Here is a 19633-nt window from a genome sequence, read left to right on the forward strand (position 1 = left end):
GGCATTGATACCTCACAAACCTGAAAAATTAGAAACAAGAGGACTGCACCACTCAAGACTGTTATTTTGCTATAAGGGTTACATATTTCTAAGCATGAGCCTTTGAAGTCAGTATTCCAAATTCCATCTGTTTTATTACACTTAAATGATGTTTCAAGAGGACCAAATCACTAAATCTTTTAAGTGTCCTGCCCCATGTCAGCCATTGTCCTTTTTCTTTTATTGTTATTTTTTTAATCTACCAATTGACTTTCTTCTAATACAGGTAAACATAACAAAAAATAATTCTGATTTTTAATAAATGAAAAGTTTACTTCTGAACTTCCTTTGGCTTTGAAAATGTTCCTTTTATTTTTAGATAGTACATTTATGCTGCCAAGTTTTAAAGAAAGTAAAATTCCTGAACTTTACAGAAATCACTGATGCTATACAGCTGAAAATTACCTTCTTCATACATAGAGAGACAGCATTTTCATAACAATTTACTCAATACACTTATAAAATCAAGTAGGAATAGAAAAAAAAAAAAAGCAAGATTCTTTTCCCTATTTAGTCTATGAATAAAAAGAGCATCACAGAATGACACAACAGTTTGAGTTTGAAGGGATACCTTCCACTAGATCAGTTGCAATTACCAAATCTATTCATTTAAAATTATTTTAAAAATTTAAGTTATTCATTTAAAATATTTATAGAAACAGTAGCAAGAGTTATCAGTTTAATAACTAAAGATAACGTAAGATTTTAAATAGTTTGATACATGGGAGAGTAAGTTAAGGTAGTTAGCCTTAACAATTTTAAATATATTTTAAGTCTTAAAAAACTTAAATATATTTTAAGTTTCAAACCAGTTTAAATATATGTCTGAGTATTAAATGTCTTCTTATTTATTATAAAATAGTACAAAATATATAAATTGGAGAAAACTAACCTTTCTAAATTACTGAGTGGCACCAGAACCTTATGATTAAAATTGATTTAGTCACCTTCTCACTGCTCCGTGTTATGTTACAGGACTTTGCACTGAATGCACACAAGTGCTTTGCAGCAGCTGCTGAGAAAAAGGGGGGTTTTGGCAGGTGCACAAAGGACAGCTGGAACTTTTGGCACCCAGGAAGGTGTAGGAGGGAGTTCTGGTTTTTTGTTACATAGAAGTCAGTTGAGGTTTGGGTACTGCTTAGGTGATACATTCTCCTTTTTACCTCCCACATTTAGACAGGGATGGAATAGACATTATATTTCAGAGGACAGCAGTGATGAAAGTATTTCATTCTATTTTCAGAAGTCTTTGACATCACTCAGTTTATTTTCCTCAATTCCATTCAAAGTAGTGTCGGCTTCTCTACCATTGATCTTCAAAATTCATTTCATGATCAGAGCTAACAGCTAACCTTCTTTATCAAAAAGGAAGGCACTACATTTCAGGGTTTTAAGGTTCTTTTAAGGTTCTACTGACTTGTTTTGCATAATCTAAGGGAGTATTTTTGACAAAATTAGTCTCTCTGCTTTATCCAGAGTCAAAGAGGCAATCTGTGGGGCTACTGATAGAACTCCCTGTGCCTTATTCTCCTAAAACACATCTTTTGGGGGTCTACTATTCCAATTCTTTGGAATATATATATATCTATTCCAATTCTTTGAATATACATTTAAATCTACAAAAGAAACACATGGTAGAAATCTAATTTGTGGGGAACATCATCTTGAGCTAAAGTTTGCCTTTTCTTTGCATAGACACTCGCATGAATTACTCAGATGAGTAAAATGCAGAGCATTTTATTTCATGAGATAAAAAAAAATCTAACTTTCATTATTCTGCACCCATCTTGCACAAGTAAACTGAGTGTGAAAGTTAAAAGGCAGTGTGTAATCAAGACTGGCTTTTAGCTGAGTATGCTGATGTTTTTCTCTGCTACCACTTTAGGATGAAGAAAGTCAAATGAAAAGGAAAGTTAAGAAGCTGACTCAGCACAAAACAATCTACTAGCCCATGACAGTTCTTTGTGACTTTCTAACTTTGGAAACCATCTCCCTGCCCAAGAGAGAAGCAGCCTCACTTGTATTTGTTTAAACACAGTTCATTACTTGAATTCTGGAGGTTGTTTGTTTGTTTGTTTGTTTTTGCTTTCCAAAACAACCCAATCCTGAGTCTTTTGATGATAAACTAAACCAAAATCAACATCCAGATTTAAAGCTATTAAACCTCAAGAAGCCGCAACAATTTCAGCAGGACATCCCTGAGGGGAAGGAACTAGTGAAACTAGAAAGAGATTCTACAGTTTTTCAATTTTCTGCATTAAAAATAAATAAATAAATAAAAATAAAAAAATAAAAGCAACAAACCAAAACAAAACAAAAAAAAACCCTCCTGACTTCTTTTTCTTTTTCTTTCTTTTTTTTTTTTTTTTTTTGAAGTGACCATAAATGACAAACATATCTCCATCTTGAATGGGTGAAAAAACAAGCCACATCTTCCTTAGACTTGTGTTTAAGAAAAGGTTGGCTTAGGGGACAGAAGTCTTACTTTGTAAAAATACCCAGATGAGCTGCTGATATTTCTGTCTATATCACATAGATATATTTTTTGGCAGAAACAGAGGTTTCTCCCCACCCAGAACCTCATGGGGTTTCTCTGCAGGTGTAGGATCCATTCACAAGTAACAGCTTGAGGCTCTTGGAACTTTGCACATGGAATTGCTTGTTTGAATTTGATCAATACTGTAAGGATCAATACTGTAAGGATCAATACTGTAAGTAAGTGTGTTGTTTGAAGTTTAGCCATGTACTTTTTTTTTTTTTTTTTAAGAATTACCATACAAATCAAAATTATGCACAAGATATAATTATGTTTGCTAGTAGCATTCTTTCCTAAGAAAGAACAAACTGAGTTAGCACAGTATCTTTTACTGCTGGTTTTTATATTGCTCAATTACTGAGTTTTATTTTATTAAGTGTTACTCTTAACAAAAAGAGTTATTCTTTGTTTAAACAAATGATCTTGAGGATTTCAAGCTATGCAGGCTCATTATTATAGTGTATATAGAGAGTGCTTAACAAGTGGAAGCTTGGAATGAGCAGCTGCCTTTCAGAGAGGATCACAGAATCACAGAATCATCTAGGTTGGAAGAGACCTCCAAGATCACCGAGTCCAACTTCTGACTTAACACTAACAAGTCCTCCCCTAAACCATATCACTAAGTTCAACATCTAAACATCTTTTAAAGACCTCCAGGGATGGTGACTCCACCACTTCTCTGTGCAGCCTATTCCAATGCCTAACAACCCTTTCAGTAAAGATTTGACAGCACAATCAATCAGACAGATATAGTCAACTATGTTATATCAACCTACACTTTCATTTTGTTTGAAAATACACAGGGAATAATTTCACCACCTAACCTTAGAAATCCAACTTCCTAAATTGGGAAGTTAGGCATGCCATGGAGAGACATGTACTCCTCCAGAGGTGGTTCAGAACAAATGGCCAATTGAGGGGCAATGAACTCTCTGGTGGAGCTTTTCTCACCCCAGTAACTATTATCTTACCACCCAAATTCAGTGCCTAAAAAATGCTATGATTGACCTCATCTCAGCTCTGCGATGCTGAAAAGGATTTCAATCAAGTCACTTGTGATCCAAGATAACCTTTGTATGGGAAAAGCCTTTCTAATGGAAAATTTCTCTTATTTTTATAATTGTAACTATTTAATGTTCCAATGTTTCTTATGGCTCCACTGCCCCAGGTAATCTATCAACATTGTCCAAAAGCATATAAATGATAATGATACTTGCTTCTTGTTCTCATAGAAAGGGACATTAAAAAGATTCTTCCTTTGTCACTCTATCCATGTTGGTATGACATATGTGGAAACCAAAAACAGATGCAAAACACTCTTCATTTTGACAAAATGTGTTCCTTGTCAATGCAAAATCAAAGGTTTCAGGAATTTTATGTATTATTTGTGTCTTTGAGGTGGATACTGGAAGTTAAAGCTAAGAAGAAACAAATCTTCTCATTGCCATCAGCAAAATTTAATCTGACTAGGTGGGATTTTCCATTTATGTTGGCAAACAGAAACATTACGTATTTGGACTGTTTATTCCGGTAACCTGAGCTAGCCTGCAGAACTGCAATGTAGCTCTTTTGATTAGCTCCTTGCAAAAAGATCCTGTGAGGTGGAAAGATCTCCTACTCTTTCTATATTTGGCAGGATCAACTCCATAAAAATGTCCATTTTGCCACGCCTCTGATACCCCACAGCAGCTGCTTCCTCTCTTCATCCCACAGTGAGATATTAAAAAGTTTGGATGGAACCTTCTCCAAGTTTATCTGGATGTACAAAAAGCCAAGAATGCACTTGTCAAGGTTACAAATATCTAGGGAGCTAGCATAGTTTTTAGTCTGTCTTTTCAAAATATAATTGAGGTCAGCTGAAAATTATTAACTGCTGGTTGAGCAGGGATTATGAGTGCATTCTATAGGAGATGGAGCAGGAATTAAAGGTACCTGTGCTGCTGGAATTCTTACAGTACCTTAGTAGAGCCATCCTTCCACCAGATGTGCTTATAATGCTCTCAAAGTGCACTCTATATCTAGGCATTTGAGGCACTTATTTCATTTCATTTCATTTCATTTCATTTCATTTCATTTCATTTCATTTCATTTCATTTCATTTCATTTTCCTGTCTTGTAACTCAGGTTTCCTTTTTAGGGAGTGACAGGATTAATTAATTTTCTTGATCCATATGCTTTTTTGTTTGTTTGTTTGTTTTTTGTTGTTTTGTTTTGTTTTTATTATTATTATTTTTCTGAGATGGCCTTCCATGAGTCATTTATGTTTGAATTGATCTTCTAAGTTGTTTCAAGAGTCAAATGGAGCCTTACTTTGGCTCCATACTTTGGCACTGTAGAAAACTTTAATACCCTTATATAGCTTTTAATATGGTCAAACATATGTTTTTTCTACAGCTTGTTTAAAAGCCAGAAAGGTAATTATGAAGTGTTAGTTGGTTGGTGCCTCTTTTAAGCTACAACATATGGTTGAAATTAGCACTATAGTTGAGAAGAAGATAGAGCTTTTTTTGAGATAATATGCTCCATGATTTCTCTCTCATCTTGGCAAATAACTGAAAGTTGTAACTTTAGGATGACCCAACAATACTTTCTTTTGATTCATTTTTGCTCCTCTGCCCTCTTAATAATATGATGGTTGTCATTAAATAAGAATTAAAATAAGAATAAGAACTAAACAATAATGAACAGAGTAAAAAAAAAATAAAATCATAGAATATCCTGAGTTGGAAGGGACCAATAAGGATCATCCATAAGTCCAACTCCTGAATATGGTAGAATATGCATTTTGGTCTCAAACCTAATTTCTGAGGGGATATGTTAGTTTGCATGACGATCATTGTTATTTTATATCATTGTATGATCTGCCACAAGTTTCAGTTCTCTTTGTGCAAACTCACTGTTTCATGAGAAATCAAGAAAGCTTGCAACTTAAATAGGTATAACAGCCTGCAATGAGACAGATATTATAACTACTCACAAGTTCAAAATTTCTGAAGAACTACTGCCTATCATTTACCATTTTCTGCGATGCAGCCTTTGAGGTAAAAATAGGCTAGGGAAACTATTTCAGAAATGGTAATTCTCTAAAAAAGCTATGTCACTGAAGAAAGTGATTTGGGAAACCCCATCAACATATTTTAATTTAGTCATAATTATTTTTAGAGAACAGACTGTTTTCTTATATATATATATATATATATAAAAGATTGGTATCAAATCTAATCTCCTCAACTGGAACAGCTAGTAAAAGAAAGTAATAACAGTAGTATGTAAACAAATAGGTACAGTTATCCCATTCAAGAATAATCATTAATTCTGCAAATGATGAAAGGACAGGTCCTGCATATGAGTTCAAGTTCACTGAAAAAGAAAGAAATATTAGTCTCACAGCTGCTTTATACTAGAGGGGTGTTTTGGTTTGGTTTTTTTATAAGTCACTGAAGTATTTCTATAAAACAAGTATGCAAAAAGGTGCAAGCCTTTTGATTTACTGCATTAAGCTTTTGAAGACTGCCATATACCATGCAAACCCATGCCCAGTTCCACGCCTATTCACACTATTAAAGCAAAGTATTTGATTTCAAAAAGAGACATTTCAAACTTGATGACATTGGGAGTGACAACATGACTTGGCTCAGAGTGATTCAGAAACCAAAAACTATGCCCAGATATTTCTCTTGATTTTCTTTTTGTTTTGTATTAACAATATAGTTTTTATGCTAGCCTCTATTTTTTTTTCCCCTCTCAGAAATTTTATTGTTGCAAGATATGGAACTGGATAGATATTTTTCCTTTCATAAGTAAGGGTGACTTTAAGCAGGAAGACAGGAAGGAAGGCAAGAAAGCAGGAAGGAAGGGAGCTATCTCTAGCAGTTCAGTTGTCATTCAGATAATCTGGGAAAGCAGAGAAGAATTAGATTAGATAATTAGATATACTAATTATAATTCCATAGAAATTATAACAATTATCAACATAATGCATTATGTGACAGCCAGAAAACAGCAAATGCTCACATAACTTAAACGAATTATCCACACTTGTGTTGCATAGGTTGTCTTTTTTCCTCCAGAGACAATATTCAAATGCTTTTAATTTATCTGCTTCCTTTAAAATAGTCTCTTCATTTAGTTATACCACTCAACCTGACCAAAGAAAAGAATAAAGAATTTATCAGGAAGAATAATTAAATTCCAGGCCAAATTCACCCTTGCTAAAAATGAAGGTATGCTGAAGTCAGCTGACTGATTCCCATAAAATTGCACAGCAGATAGTTTTAATTCTGTTGTTTCTCAGTTCTACAAAACCTTTATCCTTTTCACTGAGATTAAAATTAATTCCTCCTCCCCTTATCCGTCAAAATGAGGTGTGGAAGTTAATCTAATTGTCTAGGCTAACCTTACTCAGGTGTAATGAAAAAGAAAAAGGCAAAATTTGATCAGCTGATAAAAAATCATGTGCTCTATAAACATAAATATATCTAAGTAGATTAAAATGACCTGGCGAAACCTTGTAACATCTTCACATCAAAAAAGAAACTGCTGGCTTCTGCTTGAAAAGCTAGAAGGGAAAGGATTTCTCTAGAAATCTTCAGAGAAACTGTTGTTTCATTCACTTTTGTGACTGAATGAGAGTTCATGTATAGAAAAAGATGGATTCTAACTGAGATGTCTATTTATGATGTTAATGAAACTCAAGACAATTGATTTAAAAACTTCTTATATCTAGAGTTTACAGATCATGGTGTTATCAAACATGGTCAGCATAAGTATCTGCATATATAGTTCTCCAGATATTCACCAAATATTACTATCACAATAGGGTGATCTGATGATTATACACAAATATATACATTGACATCTCTACTCAGTGTCATCTTAACATTTTCCCTTGAATACATCATCAACTTACTCACTATCTTAAGCAATTCCTCAATCTATCATGGATTCTTGAAGACAGGAGGACTGTCTATCTGTGGGCAAAATTCTTTAAACTTCAGTGATAAAACAGTACATAACATTTCATCAGATTTTATGTACTTGGGTCCAGTATTCTAAATGCTTTTAATAAAACACATTTTAAAGTGCTTATATTGGTGTAATTACTATTTGAGATGTGACTTAACACTTAGTGTGTTGGGATGATGTCCTGAAAACTCCGGTACATACTTAACATGAATATTTCCATTAGAAATCAATGTGACAACATGCATGATGAAACTTGAGCATGTGCAGAAGTGTTTCCCGGACTAGGGTTTGGTGAGCAGGAAACCAATAACAGTGATAAGAAATTCCATCATCTCCTCTGCTTTCACAGCACAGGGTAAGATAAAGTGGTTAAAAATGCTTGTATTCCAGTTTTGCTGGTGTTCCCATTCTTGCTGCCATCTGGAAACAGGATGTTCAGAAACTCTGGACAAATGGCAACTGCATATATTTAATAGACTAAAACAAGATGCTCATATTTGTTGCATGCAGGCAAAATGACTGCTTGCACATGCTGTACTTGGTCCTACAACTTTTTCAGCCACATTTGTGTGGACAGACTAGAAAAGATGTGCACCAGTTTAACAGATATATTACTTGTGCCTTTGTCTTCCATCTCTTTCTCCAAGATGAAACGAGTCTGTAGCTAGTAAATGTAAAAATAAAAAACACTTGCATAGCAGATAATAGACGTATCTTTTTGGTATAAACATTCAATCTGATATATTGATATATTTATAATTAGCATAAGAGCTCTGCTTTGAAAAGCTACTAACCATAATAAATATTGAGCAAGTATTTGAAGTTCATTATTTTGCATCAGTACCTGTCTTTCAGTGAGGTCAAGGTTTACTGCTATCTCATACCGCCTCAGCCTGGTCAAATAGTTATGATGAGCAAATTCTGCTTCTAGCTCTCTGATTTGTTCCTTGGTGAAAGCTGTCCTTTCCTTCCTGGGTTTACTGTTGACCTCTGACTTGTAGTTTCCTTCCTGGGAATCTGAAAAGGAAAAAAAAAAAAAAAAAAAAGAAGAAAAAAAAAAGATGACATTGAAATATTGAGAAATGCATAGCCAAATAAGAAACAACCTCAAAGTTAACATGCCTGCCTTCCACATAAGTTAAATTCCTAAAACTTTCTTCTCAGAAACACACCTTTGCCTTTATACCTATGGATGCTTCCCTGTAAATCAGGAAAGCAGCAGTAATTGTGACAGACATGAACTGTTGCTTCTATTCATGCACATCAAACATTAGCTCTAAAACCTTGCAGTGTTTCATTTCCGTAATGGTTCTCTGTAGAAGTTCTGCAAAGCTTCAACTCTTTCCCATTTCTGGCAACTCTCAGTGCATCCAGCCATTACAGGATATGCATCTTTTGAGTATCATTTTAATGAGTAATACTTCAAGAATTGCTAACTTCTATCATTTCACTGATACCTTAAGCCACAGCTCTATTTTAAAGAATACACTTTAAGGTTTAGTCCTATCACCCTTCAGTGAAAAAAAACAGACAAACCATAGGAAATTTGACAAGCATCAAAAAGAAAATAGTGAGTACACCCCATGTGATAATGGGGGCCCATCTTATCCATGCCAAGGTGCAGGTAAGGTAGTTATGCCATAGCCAGTGTCAGTATAAGAAATTTCTTACTGTTACAGCTGATGACCAAAAAATACTTTTGGCCACAATCAAAAGAGCTTTTCTCAAAGTTTCATAACCATCCTCCTGGTTCCTCAGAAAGAGGTGCATTCAGTCCTAAGCCAAACTACTGAACTCAGTGACAGTCATTCAGTGGGTATCAATGAAGTCTGTTTAAATAAAACAGATCAAACTGGAAAGGAAGGAAGGAAGGAAGGAAGGAAGGAAGGAAGGAAGGAAGGAAGGAAGGAAGGAAGGAAGGAAGGAAGGAAGGAAGGAAGGAAGGAAGGAAGGAAGGAAGGAAGGAAGGAAAAGAGAGGGAGGGAGAGTGAGAATTGTAGGAGAAACAGACATTTATAAGTTTGGGAATGATACAATACCTATAAGTCCAAAATTAACAAGAGATCAGTAGGAGTATCGTTAGTCAAATTCTGGCTTCAAAAACTATCTTAAAAATGTCACAGATAAATTCACACTTCAGCTGCTGACTTAAATAGAAGCCTGCATCAACATCCAAAAGAACAGGCCCATAAGAAATCATTCCCTGGGACTCTGATGAATCATCAACATGACTGAGACTGTCCAACTGGCCAGTGAATCTAGTTTCAAAATTACAGTCAACTGTCAACATTTTATAAAAGTGTAAAAAATGTTTTCACTTTTTACCTTTTTATCAGTTACTCTGTTGTTTGGATGGAAACTTTTTTTTTTTTTTTCCTTTTGGTCAGGAGAATTGTTGATGTTTAACTCAGTGCTAAAGTCACTAATTTATGACATTTTAAAGCTCATTTTAAGGCTCAAATCACCAAGACTCTTCTGCTGACATGACACAGAACTCTGCTTTGAACGTGTGATGTAATTCTGGTTTGTATACTGAGGATATCCTCAAAAGTGGCTGTATGGGTACAGGATATGTTTGGCCTCAGCCACAGTCAGACTTCTCTTGGAAGGACCCAGTTAGACAGCACACACACCAGCAGTGTGGAGACAAGGTCTGTTATCCAGACTCAAGATAGAGAATCTGATAGATCAAAATCACCTTAAACCTAGTTCTTTTATACTAGTTGGCAAACTAGTATAAAAGAACTAAAGAACTGTAACTTCTGTCTGCATTTTTCAGTTGCAGGAAGATACACGTACCTTTTCTTCCCCCAAATTTCCCATTCTACAACCTCATCATATGCCTGTGCAGGTCCAAATTCTATATAGATGACCCGAACTTAAAGTCTTATGCCTCTATTTCAGCTTTCCAATGAATCACTGAAAAGAGATACCTAAACCATTTATTATTTTTTTTTTAGTATTCTGATTTACTGTTCCTTATACCACCAGAGTTGTGTTTCATACATGTTTGAAAGAAGGTGGGTGTGCAAGCTGATTACCTACAATACAACACAAAAATGTATTTCATGTAAGTCATTGCTGAAGACCTCTTTGCACCCTTGATAAACCTGGGCCCATGTGAGGCCATGAGCCAAGCAGTCTTCCCATATCCATAACTGCAAGAAAGATCCATGACAGTTTTCCATGCTGGAGGTTGTGACCTTAAATAAAAGTAATGCACTTACAGATGACACTGACACCATAACAAAATTTCAGTATTACAAATAAAGACATAAATCAGGAAATGAAATAGAAAGTGGGGTTAGGTGTTTAAAAGCTTGGTAGCCAATGCTGTAGTGACTAGTCAAAGTCAAAATCTTTGGGAGTACCCATACAAACATCTCTCAGGAGGATCTCAATTTCTATAAGTGTCTGAGACTTGTAATGCAATCACTTTTTCTGAAAGCAGATGACTGTACAGCCAGTAAAGCCATAATGAGCCATGTAATCTTTCAGGCTAACATCCAAAAGGTCAGACTCATGTTTCTGAGTTCCCAACTTATAAATGCCATCAGAATCTAAATTCCATGTTCCTGGGCTAAGGAGAAAGAAATGTAACTGCTAAAGTAGCAGTTGTCCTTCATGTTTGCCAGCACAGAGGATTCAGCACTGCTAGAAGTGTTAGCCCACACAGATCCTGTGTGAATATAAGCATGCTTGGACAACTGGTTATTAAGACATTCCTGCCATTGCTGCATGTTACCTTTAAGAAAATATCAGATTGTTAATGCCTGGCAGCAGTAAGCATACTTCTGTCAGCAGTATGATTTCATCAGCAAACTGACACAGTGGTAAAGTTTCAGGATTTTTGTGTGTGGGTGTTTGTTTGTTTGTTTGTTTGTTTTTGGTGCATGACATTGAATGCATTTGCCACACTGCTTGCTGTTTGCAGACATATTCCTGCAGAGGCAGACCCCAGCCAGTGTGACTGCACACAAATCCCTAAATGATTCTTCCCTTTGTCACATATACCTGCCTGGGTTGTCATGGCCTGCTTCACATTTCCTTCATCATAGAGCAGGTTAACCAACCTGGGAACTTGGGGAACTTGGGGAACTATGGGGAACTTGACAAGAGCCTACACTTGCTCACCTCTCCAAACAGCAAAATACTAATATTTATATTACTTTAGATGTGTTTGGTCTGCAGTAGCATTGAACTCAGACAAATTCAGTGCCAGGGCCACTACAGCTACTGATAGCCTTTGTGACTTAGTGTGTTCCATTGTCTTTAGGTGATGGAACTGCAAGTTTAGCTCTTAAAGCTCATTGCTGTAGTCACACTGAGTCATCATACAATATATGGAAGAGCTCAGTCATGAATTGGTCTTTTTTCGTTGTTCAATGTTCACTTTTACTCTCTTTGAGTCACTATAAATGATAAGAATTTAGGACATTTTTACTCTGAAAAAATCATGTTATACTCAAAAATAGCTGAAAGTGATATTGGAGAGGTAAGCAGAAACCTGAATCAAGGAAGACTCTCCCTCACAGTACTGAGGTTCACACAACAGAACAAATGGAATCCTTGGCAATCTGTTTCAGAAAAGGCCTGGCCAGCAAGACAATGGTATTTTGCTTAATGCACTTGAGATATTGAAAATGTATCTGAAAAGACACTTAGCTGTTTTCAGTTAGGTGAATGCCAGTTAGGAACTCTTGCTCTCATCTGATTTTCTCTGTTGCAGTGTTACTGTGGTTCATGTGCAGATTTCCTTTTATTTCCCATTGACAACATGCTACTCAGCAATTTCTAGAAATGTTACTGCCCTAAATTTTGGTTGTTCTAACTCTGAAACTAGTAAATTGAGTTATTTTGCTTGCTTATTTTTAATAGTCTCTGTAGAACTAGGACTGGGAGCTCCCATCTCTTTCTGACCTTCAGATCTCTGTTCACGTCACCTGACTAGTTTCTCTTTGGTGGAAAATGGGTGGGAAACTTGGAATAGAATTTTGGCAGAACTAATGTCAGCTCACATCTGTTTTGCAGCTGTTGCAACTAGGGAAAGAAAAAGGTCCCAAAAACCTTCATTTTCTTCTACTGGCTACATTTTATGCCAAATGGTAGGTGTAGAGGCAGAGAACAAAGCCTGTATGGATCTAAGTTACACTCCTTGCCTCTCAAAAGGCACATATAAAATATATACAGATGGTACAAACCACTTGATGAAAAATACAGCAATCTATATTATCTGTCTTCTGCTTTATCCCAGATGAATTCTGGCACACTCTCACAATACATAGCTTACATGCAGGTATTAGTACCTTATCAGTCTCTTTTTGCAAACCTTTGTTCTTTGGATGTCAAGTAATGTAGGCAGTTAAACATGGCTTTGAGGTGTTCAGGTCATACCACTTTCCCATAACTGTTCGTATTAGTTTTCAAAAACTCTTTAATATCCCCCGTTGGACAAAAAATGCCTGTTGATAACTAGCATAGAATGTCATTCATTTAGAAAGTCATTCAAAGTTTAAAATGACTGTTAAAAGGCATAATGATTTTGGAAGCTTAGATTTTTTACTAAGCTTAGCAGCAGCTCAGAAATTATTACAAATATCTCTATATATGTATGTATATCATTACTAATTGTGCTAGTCCACACCCTCAAAAGTTGCTTCACCTTTACTCAAGGGAACAGATTGCTGTTTATCCCAACATTTGTACTGTCCAATCAGAGTTCCTGTTTCCTTCATTCTACATCACTGAGAGATGAAGCATACCAAGCAAACATAGCATCTGAGTGTGGAACAGAAAAAGCAGACCTTTTCGTATTTTCACTTTTGATACATGCCTAGGGAAAAAAAGGAGTGCTCACAGAATAAGGAAAAATACTGATTAGAACATCAGTGATACAAAGAACTGCTGCTGAGTAGGGTCAGAATCAGGTGTAGAATTTGCAAGAAGCACCTGCTATTTTTTTCCTTTATCAGTTCAACAGTTGACATACCTTCATTTCTCAGACAGAAATTCTCTCAGTTAATACCTGCAATGTAAGATTCCAGACAAAAATAATAAATAAATAAATAAATCAAAGAATAAGATTGCTAGTGTTCCATTAGCTGTTGCTGATGGTTTCCAGATCCTGATATTTGTACTGAGAGTGAGTGGTGACAGCAAACACTAATAATTTCTGACAAAAAGGCCATCAGAATTTCACCCCTAGAATTGTTATTCAATATCCAGTCACCCAACTTTCATTCACATTTTCCAACACTTATTCTCAGAAAGTCCGTAACATGAACTACCTATTTCTATATTTATATCACTATGAAGTTATAGCAAAAATGGATAAATTATATGTTCTTAAACACACACCTTCCTATAAACAATGCTCAAGTGTTTGCATAAACAACTACTGCAAACTTTAAATTATTACTTTTTTTTTTTTTTTTTTCTTTACTTCAAAATGAAGGAATTTGTTCAAATAAATCAAGGTGAAAAGCTTCTGCTTCTGGGTATCTTACTACTTCTGAGTGCATTTCTTTCAAACTTAATTTCTCTACATTTGTTTAAATCAGTAACATGTAAACAAAGGTTTAGAGCTTCTAAACATCAATAAGAGACAACAGTGGTATGTGACAAAATGCCAAAGGCTTTTTTTTTTCTTCCTTCAACATATTTGAAATGTGAACTTAGGGAAAAATACTTTAGTATCTGGGCAATAATCTAGCAAAATATCATTAACTTGAAACACACTTATGAACAAAATAAGCAACTTTGTGTTGCTACATTTGCAAAGGGATATTAAAGAGAGGAAAAAAATACTTTTTAATGGTAGGAAGTACTTATATACAACTAAATTACCTGATCTGATTGTTTCTGATACTTTATAGTCAACTATATGACAAAATGAAATAGTTCAGTGAGATACAAGCAAGGGGTTGGCATAAAGGTCCCCATATGGTTCCTATTATTTTGCCCACAACTGCATGTGAGAACAAGATTTACCCAGAAATGGTCAGTTTCAAACATTTCTTGACATTTAATAGATAATGTTAAGCAGTTTTTTCATTACAGCTTTTTTTTTCTAAATTTTCTATTCAAAATTGCTCAGACTTATGTAAACTTACTCTGTGTTTAAAACACTGCCCATTGCTTTCCAGCATCCTTGGAACGTTTTGCTCGGTTCAAAGTGTAGTTCCAAATTGCTGCACATAGTCAATTAGAGTGTCTCTTGAGAATTTCTGGAGGTGAATCTCACAAAACATATTTAGAGAATCTCTTCTGAATATTGGTATGAAGACCATCTTCATTTCCATAATTCACAACCCTGCATGTGCCAATGGCACAGTAGCACAAGTATGATGTCAAAATTACATGAAGATTTCTTTCCATTCTAATGAAAGCAAACTTTTATTTGCTTATTGAGTTAATGCTTTCTTAACCCAGTCTGTGACAATTTACAACTTAAAATAGCCTTATATTCACTCCCCCCCAAAAAAATATGAACTACCATAGCAAAACCTGTCAGTATTCTAAAACACTCTATATACTATCCTGAAACATTACCTACTAGTTGTTGCTGCCAACCTTTTTTGTTGTTACTGCTTCCTGAAACTACAATTCCAGGAATTATGCTACAGTATTGGAAACAGTGATTCACAGTGTTATGGTAGCTAATGCTATAGATTCTTGAAGATACCTATGGTGGAAATGATGTACTTATGACAGTTCATATGATCCATCTAACTATATAGCATATTTATATATCTACATCTTGAAAACATGGAAGCCAAAATATGAATTCTCCCATACACCTTAGTAGATCTTCATGTGGAAAACGGTCCATACCAAATATTTGTATAATTACAGCTTAGTTTTACTTAGATTAGTAAAAGAGACTTGAAAGATATTTTAAGAAAAAGCAAAACCTAAAAATTTGTCTAAAAAGTCGATACAGAATTTCCCTTACAGAAACCTTACAGGATGCATTTCAATAGGACTTTTTCCAGTGGGACTTCAAACTCCCGTTTGGAGTTCTGGAGATACATCTCTTACATGCAGCATCAGATACACAAGAAGATTGTTTACCTATTTTCAGGATCATTTTTTTAATTAGCTTTCATGCTGCAGACTTTCATTAAATGAAGGTGGGACTTATCACCACCATTTACCCACCAAGCAGTGAGTCCTCCTGAGAAAGAGTAGCTTACAGATATAAAACAAGAAATTTTCCACAGAGAATCCTCTAAGAAAGAAAATAAAGGGAGAAAATGGTATTTGAGATAGGAGCTCATGTAATCTTCTTTCCCTTGTGTCTCACCTACTAGACTTCTCCCACAGAGGCTCTTTCCTATCCGAAGGAAGAAAAATAAAAATGAAGAGCAGTCACCCCTCCTCCCCATCCCCCAAACACTGTATGTGCCTCAGTCATCAGCACTGGTCTGTTGAAAGCCCTGCTTGGCAGCAGCTGTACCTTTTCTAAAGGACGCATTAAAATACTCCTCTGGTCCCTACTTTATTGTATAAAAGATACTTAGGAAAACCAGTTTTTCCTGTGAAAATGGTACATGAAAGATCTAAAGCACTACAAACTTTAGGGAAGTGTCTGCTTAAGAAGAGAAAAGAGCATATAGAGCACAGAGAACTTATATAATCCTATATAATCACCTCTCAACAAGTCTTATCTCCCTAAAACACTGAGTTGCTGTTTTCATTTTAGCTTTGTGAAGCAGGGAAAACACTGCGTTGCCAAAAATACTGGAGCTGCTACCAGAATTTTGAAACTCAGGTTTAAACAAAGGCCATTTTTAATTCCCGTATGAAATAAAAATATAATAATAAAATAAAATAAAATAAAATAAAATAAAATAAAATAAAATAAAATAAAATAAAATAAAATAAAATAAAATAAAATAAAATAAAATAAAATAAAATTAATGCGCTCAATGTTTTAATCATTTTGACCAGTAAGCTTTTGGCACAGATTCCTTAAAACCAGTACAAATACAAGTACATCTGCCTCTTTGTCGCAGTTGAAATACATCTGAGGTTACTCCATGTAGAATGAATTTCATTGTCATAAAATACCAAATATTTAGCTTAAGATACTGTCAGTAGCAACAGTCTAGGTGAGGCTAGGGAGTGGAAAAATATGTTGCAGTGACCTGCTGCTAAGAAATATATACAAATATTATAGTAGTATGTATCTTTTATGTGCCATCTGGAATTTAAATATCATGAAAATAGTTTTTGTTTTGTTTTGTTTTGTTTTGTGTGTGTGTGTTTGTTTGTTTGTTTTCTCTGCAAAGTTAGACTGACAGTCTTATTATTAAGAATCCAAAGTGCAGTTTGGAAGAGAACATATGTTGAGCAATGCATTTTAGAGACCTTGATTCAAAATTATCTTCATTATATAAATGTCCATTAGTTTTATATATTTTCAAATGTAACTTGAAAGTCACTTGCATTTAAAGCAGCACTAGAGTCCACTGCCAGACTAGGAATGTCTGCATAGCAGTCAGCCATTCACTGTGAATTTCTAAGTATCATTCTAATTTAAAATTCATTGTTGTATTTCATCCATAGGCAATTAGACTTTTTTTTTTTTTTTTTTTTTTTTTTTTAATATGCAGTGACTATAGTAACTTTATCCAAGGTTTGCTGAAATCAAGTTGTATTTTCCAGACTTCACCGAGTGTAAACTCTGTTCTTCTTTCCTCCTTAGCTATATAGGTGTTATATATAGGTAATACCATTGCCCACACTCCTCACATACAAGACATTAAAGAAAAATAAAGGTAATATCTATAGTAATATTGGTAGGTCTTGTAACAGTCCATGTTACAAGTTGTGGCACAATGGAGCAAATGGCCTAGAAATGAGTGTGCCATCTGGGCCAATTTCTAAGTCTAGGCCAAGTTCTTCCCCAAATTACAATGGGTCAAGACTGGTGCAAACTCAAAAATACTAGTGCAGTTCTCCATTACCAGAGTGTCAGAGCTGCTTTTGATCCCATTGTACATCCCAGTTTACTTTGTGTATGATCATGATAGGTTTTGAGTTGATTAAAGAAAGGTATTTTCTTAGGATCCTATGATCCTATTCTCAAAATATATATGCAGATCTCAGAGTTGAAATCTTGCTGACTTCTAAGTTTGCTTTAAAAAAAAAAAAAAGTTTGTACATAAGCCAAAGAATCCAGGCTTTTAGTTTTCCATACTTAGCAATAAAGTTGAAACACTTACAAAACTTTAACATAGTTGGAGTTTCTTTAGAGCTCTGTATTACCTTACTTACCCATCTTTCCAAAGCAGGTCTTCAGGATACAGTTACACAAAGGAAAATATAAATGGGTACCAACAATTCTACTTTAACTCTTTATAAGTATTATTTTATTCCTATGCTAATAAGAGTTATTCCTATGCTACAGGAAACAAGAAGCCATTTCACAGTAGTATTTTTGAGTGCAGTTCTTCCACGTATGCTACACTTGCTTTTTTTTTTTTTTTTTTTTTTTTTTTTCCCATTCATCATGGAACAGATTTCTCTGGGACTCCTTAATGATGCAGTGAAAATTTTATATATGTTGAGCATGTGACAGAAAGAAACAGTGTCTGGAGCAAATCTAACATCCAATATTTCTATTTAATCCTATGTTAGAATGCCCTTTCTCTTTTCTTTTTATTTTCTAATCAGTCTGCCTGAAGTGTTTTATCTCTTTTTTTTAAAACTGTCCTTTTGAAAAAAACATATCTGGCCTCTGCAAAGTCTGCAGCACCTTACAGAATCACAGGATCATAAATCACTATCCGTCTCAGCCTTAACGTGTGTCCCAGTCCTCAGAAGGAATAGCATGTGGTTCTTCTCTGCCTTACTTGCTGCTGTTGATGGACATGGCTCAACTCATGTGGCATAACAACATCCACTGTAAGTCATAAATGTAATCCTCGCATGGTTCTTTAAGAAATACCAGAGATTTCTGTGCAAACACATATGCCTGCATACGTTTTAATGACATGTTTTGTAAATCTTATTATCCTTGAGAAAGCATTAAAATGAAGCCAACAGCCCCAATTGTGCTCATAACATACCTTAGTAAATATTCAGACTTTTTTTTTTTTTAACAGAAAAACACACATACTCTTATACCAACAAAGGTTTCTGTTATGGCTGTATGCTACTATTTCATTCATGGTTTACTTTACAACATTGTGCTGAAGTATAACTCTAACTATATAAATGGATAAACAGTGGAAAGTACTTTCCCACATGCTATTAAATGAAATTACCTGTCTTTCAGGGGAAACCAAAATAAGAGGGGTTATAAAATAAATTTTTTCAGATGTTTAAATTATTTATACTTTTGGCTTTCAGAACAGCCAAGAAAGTTTTTGTTTTTTACTTAAAAGCATTACTATCTGTTAATGTTAGATAGAAAATCTCCTAATGACTGCTTTAGAAGTCCTTACTATCAGCATTTTTTAACTTAAAAGATCTCCTAGTTAGCTGCAGGCTGTGTTTTCCTTTCTTTGTGTCTTAAATGATTATCGTAAAAGGCAGAATCCACTAAAAATAATTATAAAAAAGATTTGTCATGTTTGAAGTTAATACAACTTCCTTTTTAGAACTGTAGCATAATTGTTAAAAAATGGAAAAACAATCACATAACTAAACAACAATAACAAAAATTATCTAAGGAATATATTGGGTAAATGAAATAAAAATAAAAAAAAATAAAATTAATAATAGAGCAGGTTCTGCTAAATCTATTTTACTATTAATTTTACAGCCTAGGGGATATGCTTTTTTGTTTTTGTTTTGTTATTTGTTTGTTTGTTTGTTTTGATGAATAAATGTCTTTAATTACTAAGAATTAAACTGGATGTACAGTTAAAGTTTATGACTCACAATGGAAACCTTTGGCAGGGTGCAAACAAAACAACAAAAAACACCTTTAACTTTGATGTGAGCAACAGTTGCAATATAATTGTCTGGAGTACTTCCTATGATTTTCAGGTTACAGTGCAAGAATATATTTGCTAAGAGGGGAGGTTGCTTTAACTAAGGGTTCAAGTATAACTTTTGAGATTGCAAATTTTAGGACAGTAC

General features: G+C 34.6%; 1 protein-coding gene across 1 annotated transcript in view; it reads right to left on the reverse strand.

Annotated features, from left to right (window-relative positions):
- The window catches only part of MEOX2 (mesenchyme homeobox 2), a 54641-nt gene that overhangs the window by 4887 nt on the left and 30121 nt on the right, over positions 1-19633 (reverse strand). The window contains exon 2 of the mRNA XM_084281282.1: positions 8385-8557. Within this exon, the coding sequence (XP_084137408.1) occupies positions 8385-8557 (173 nt within the window). The remainder of the gene's footprint in view (positions 1-8384; positions 8558-19633) is intronic.

This window comes from Netta rufina (assembly GCF_964035555.1).
Source record: "Netta rufina genome assembly, chromosome: 2".
In the NCBI taxonomy this organism is placed as follows: Eukaryota; Metazoa; Chordata; class Aves; order Anseriformes; family Anatidae; genus Netta; species Netta rufina.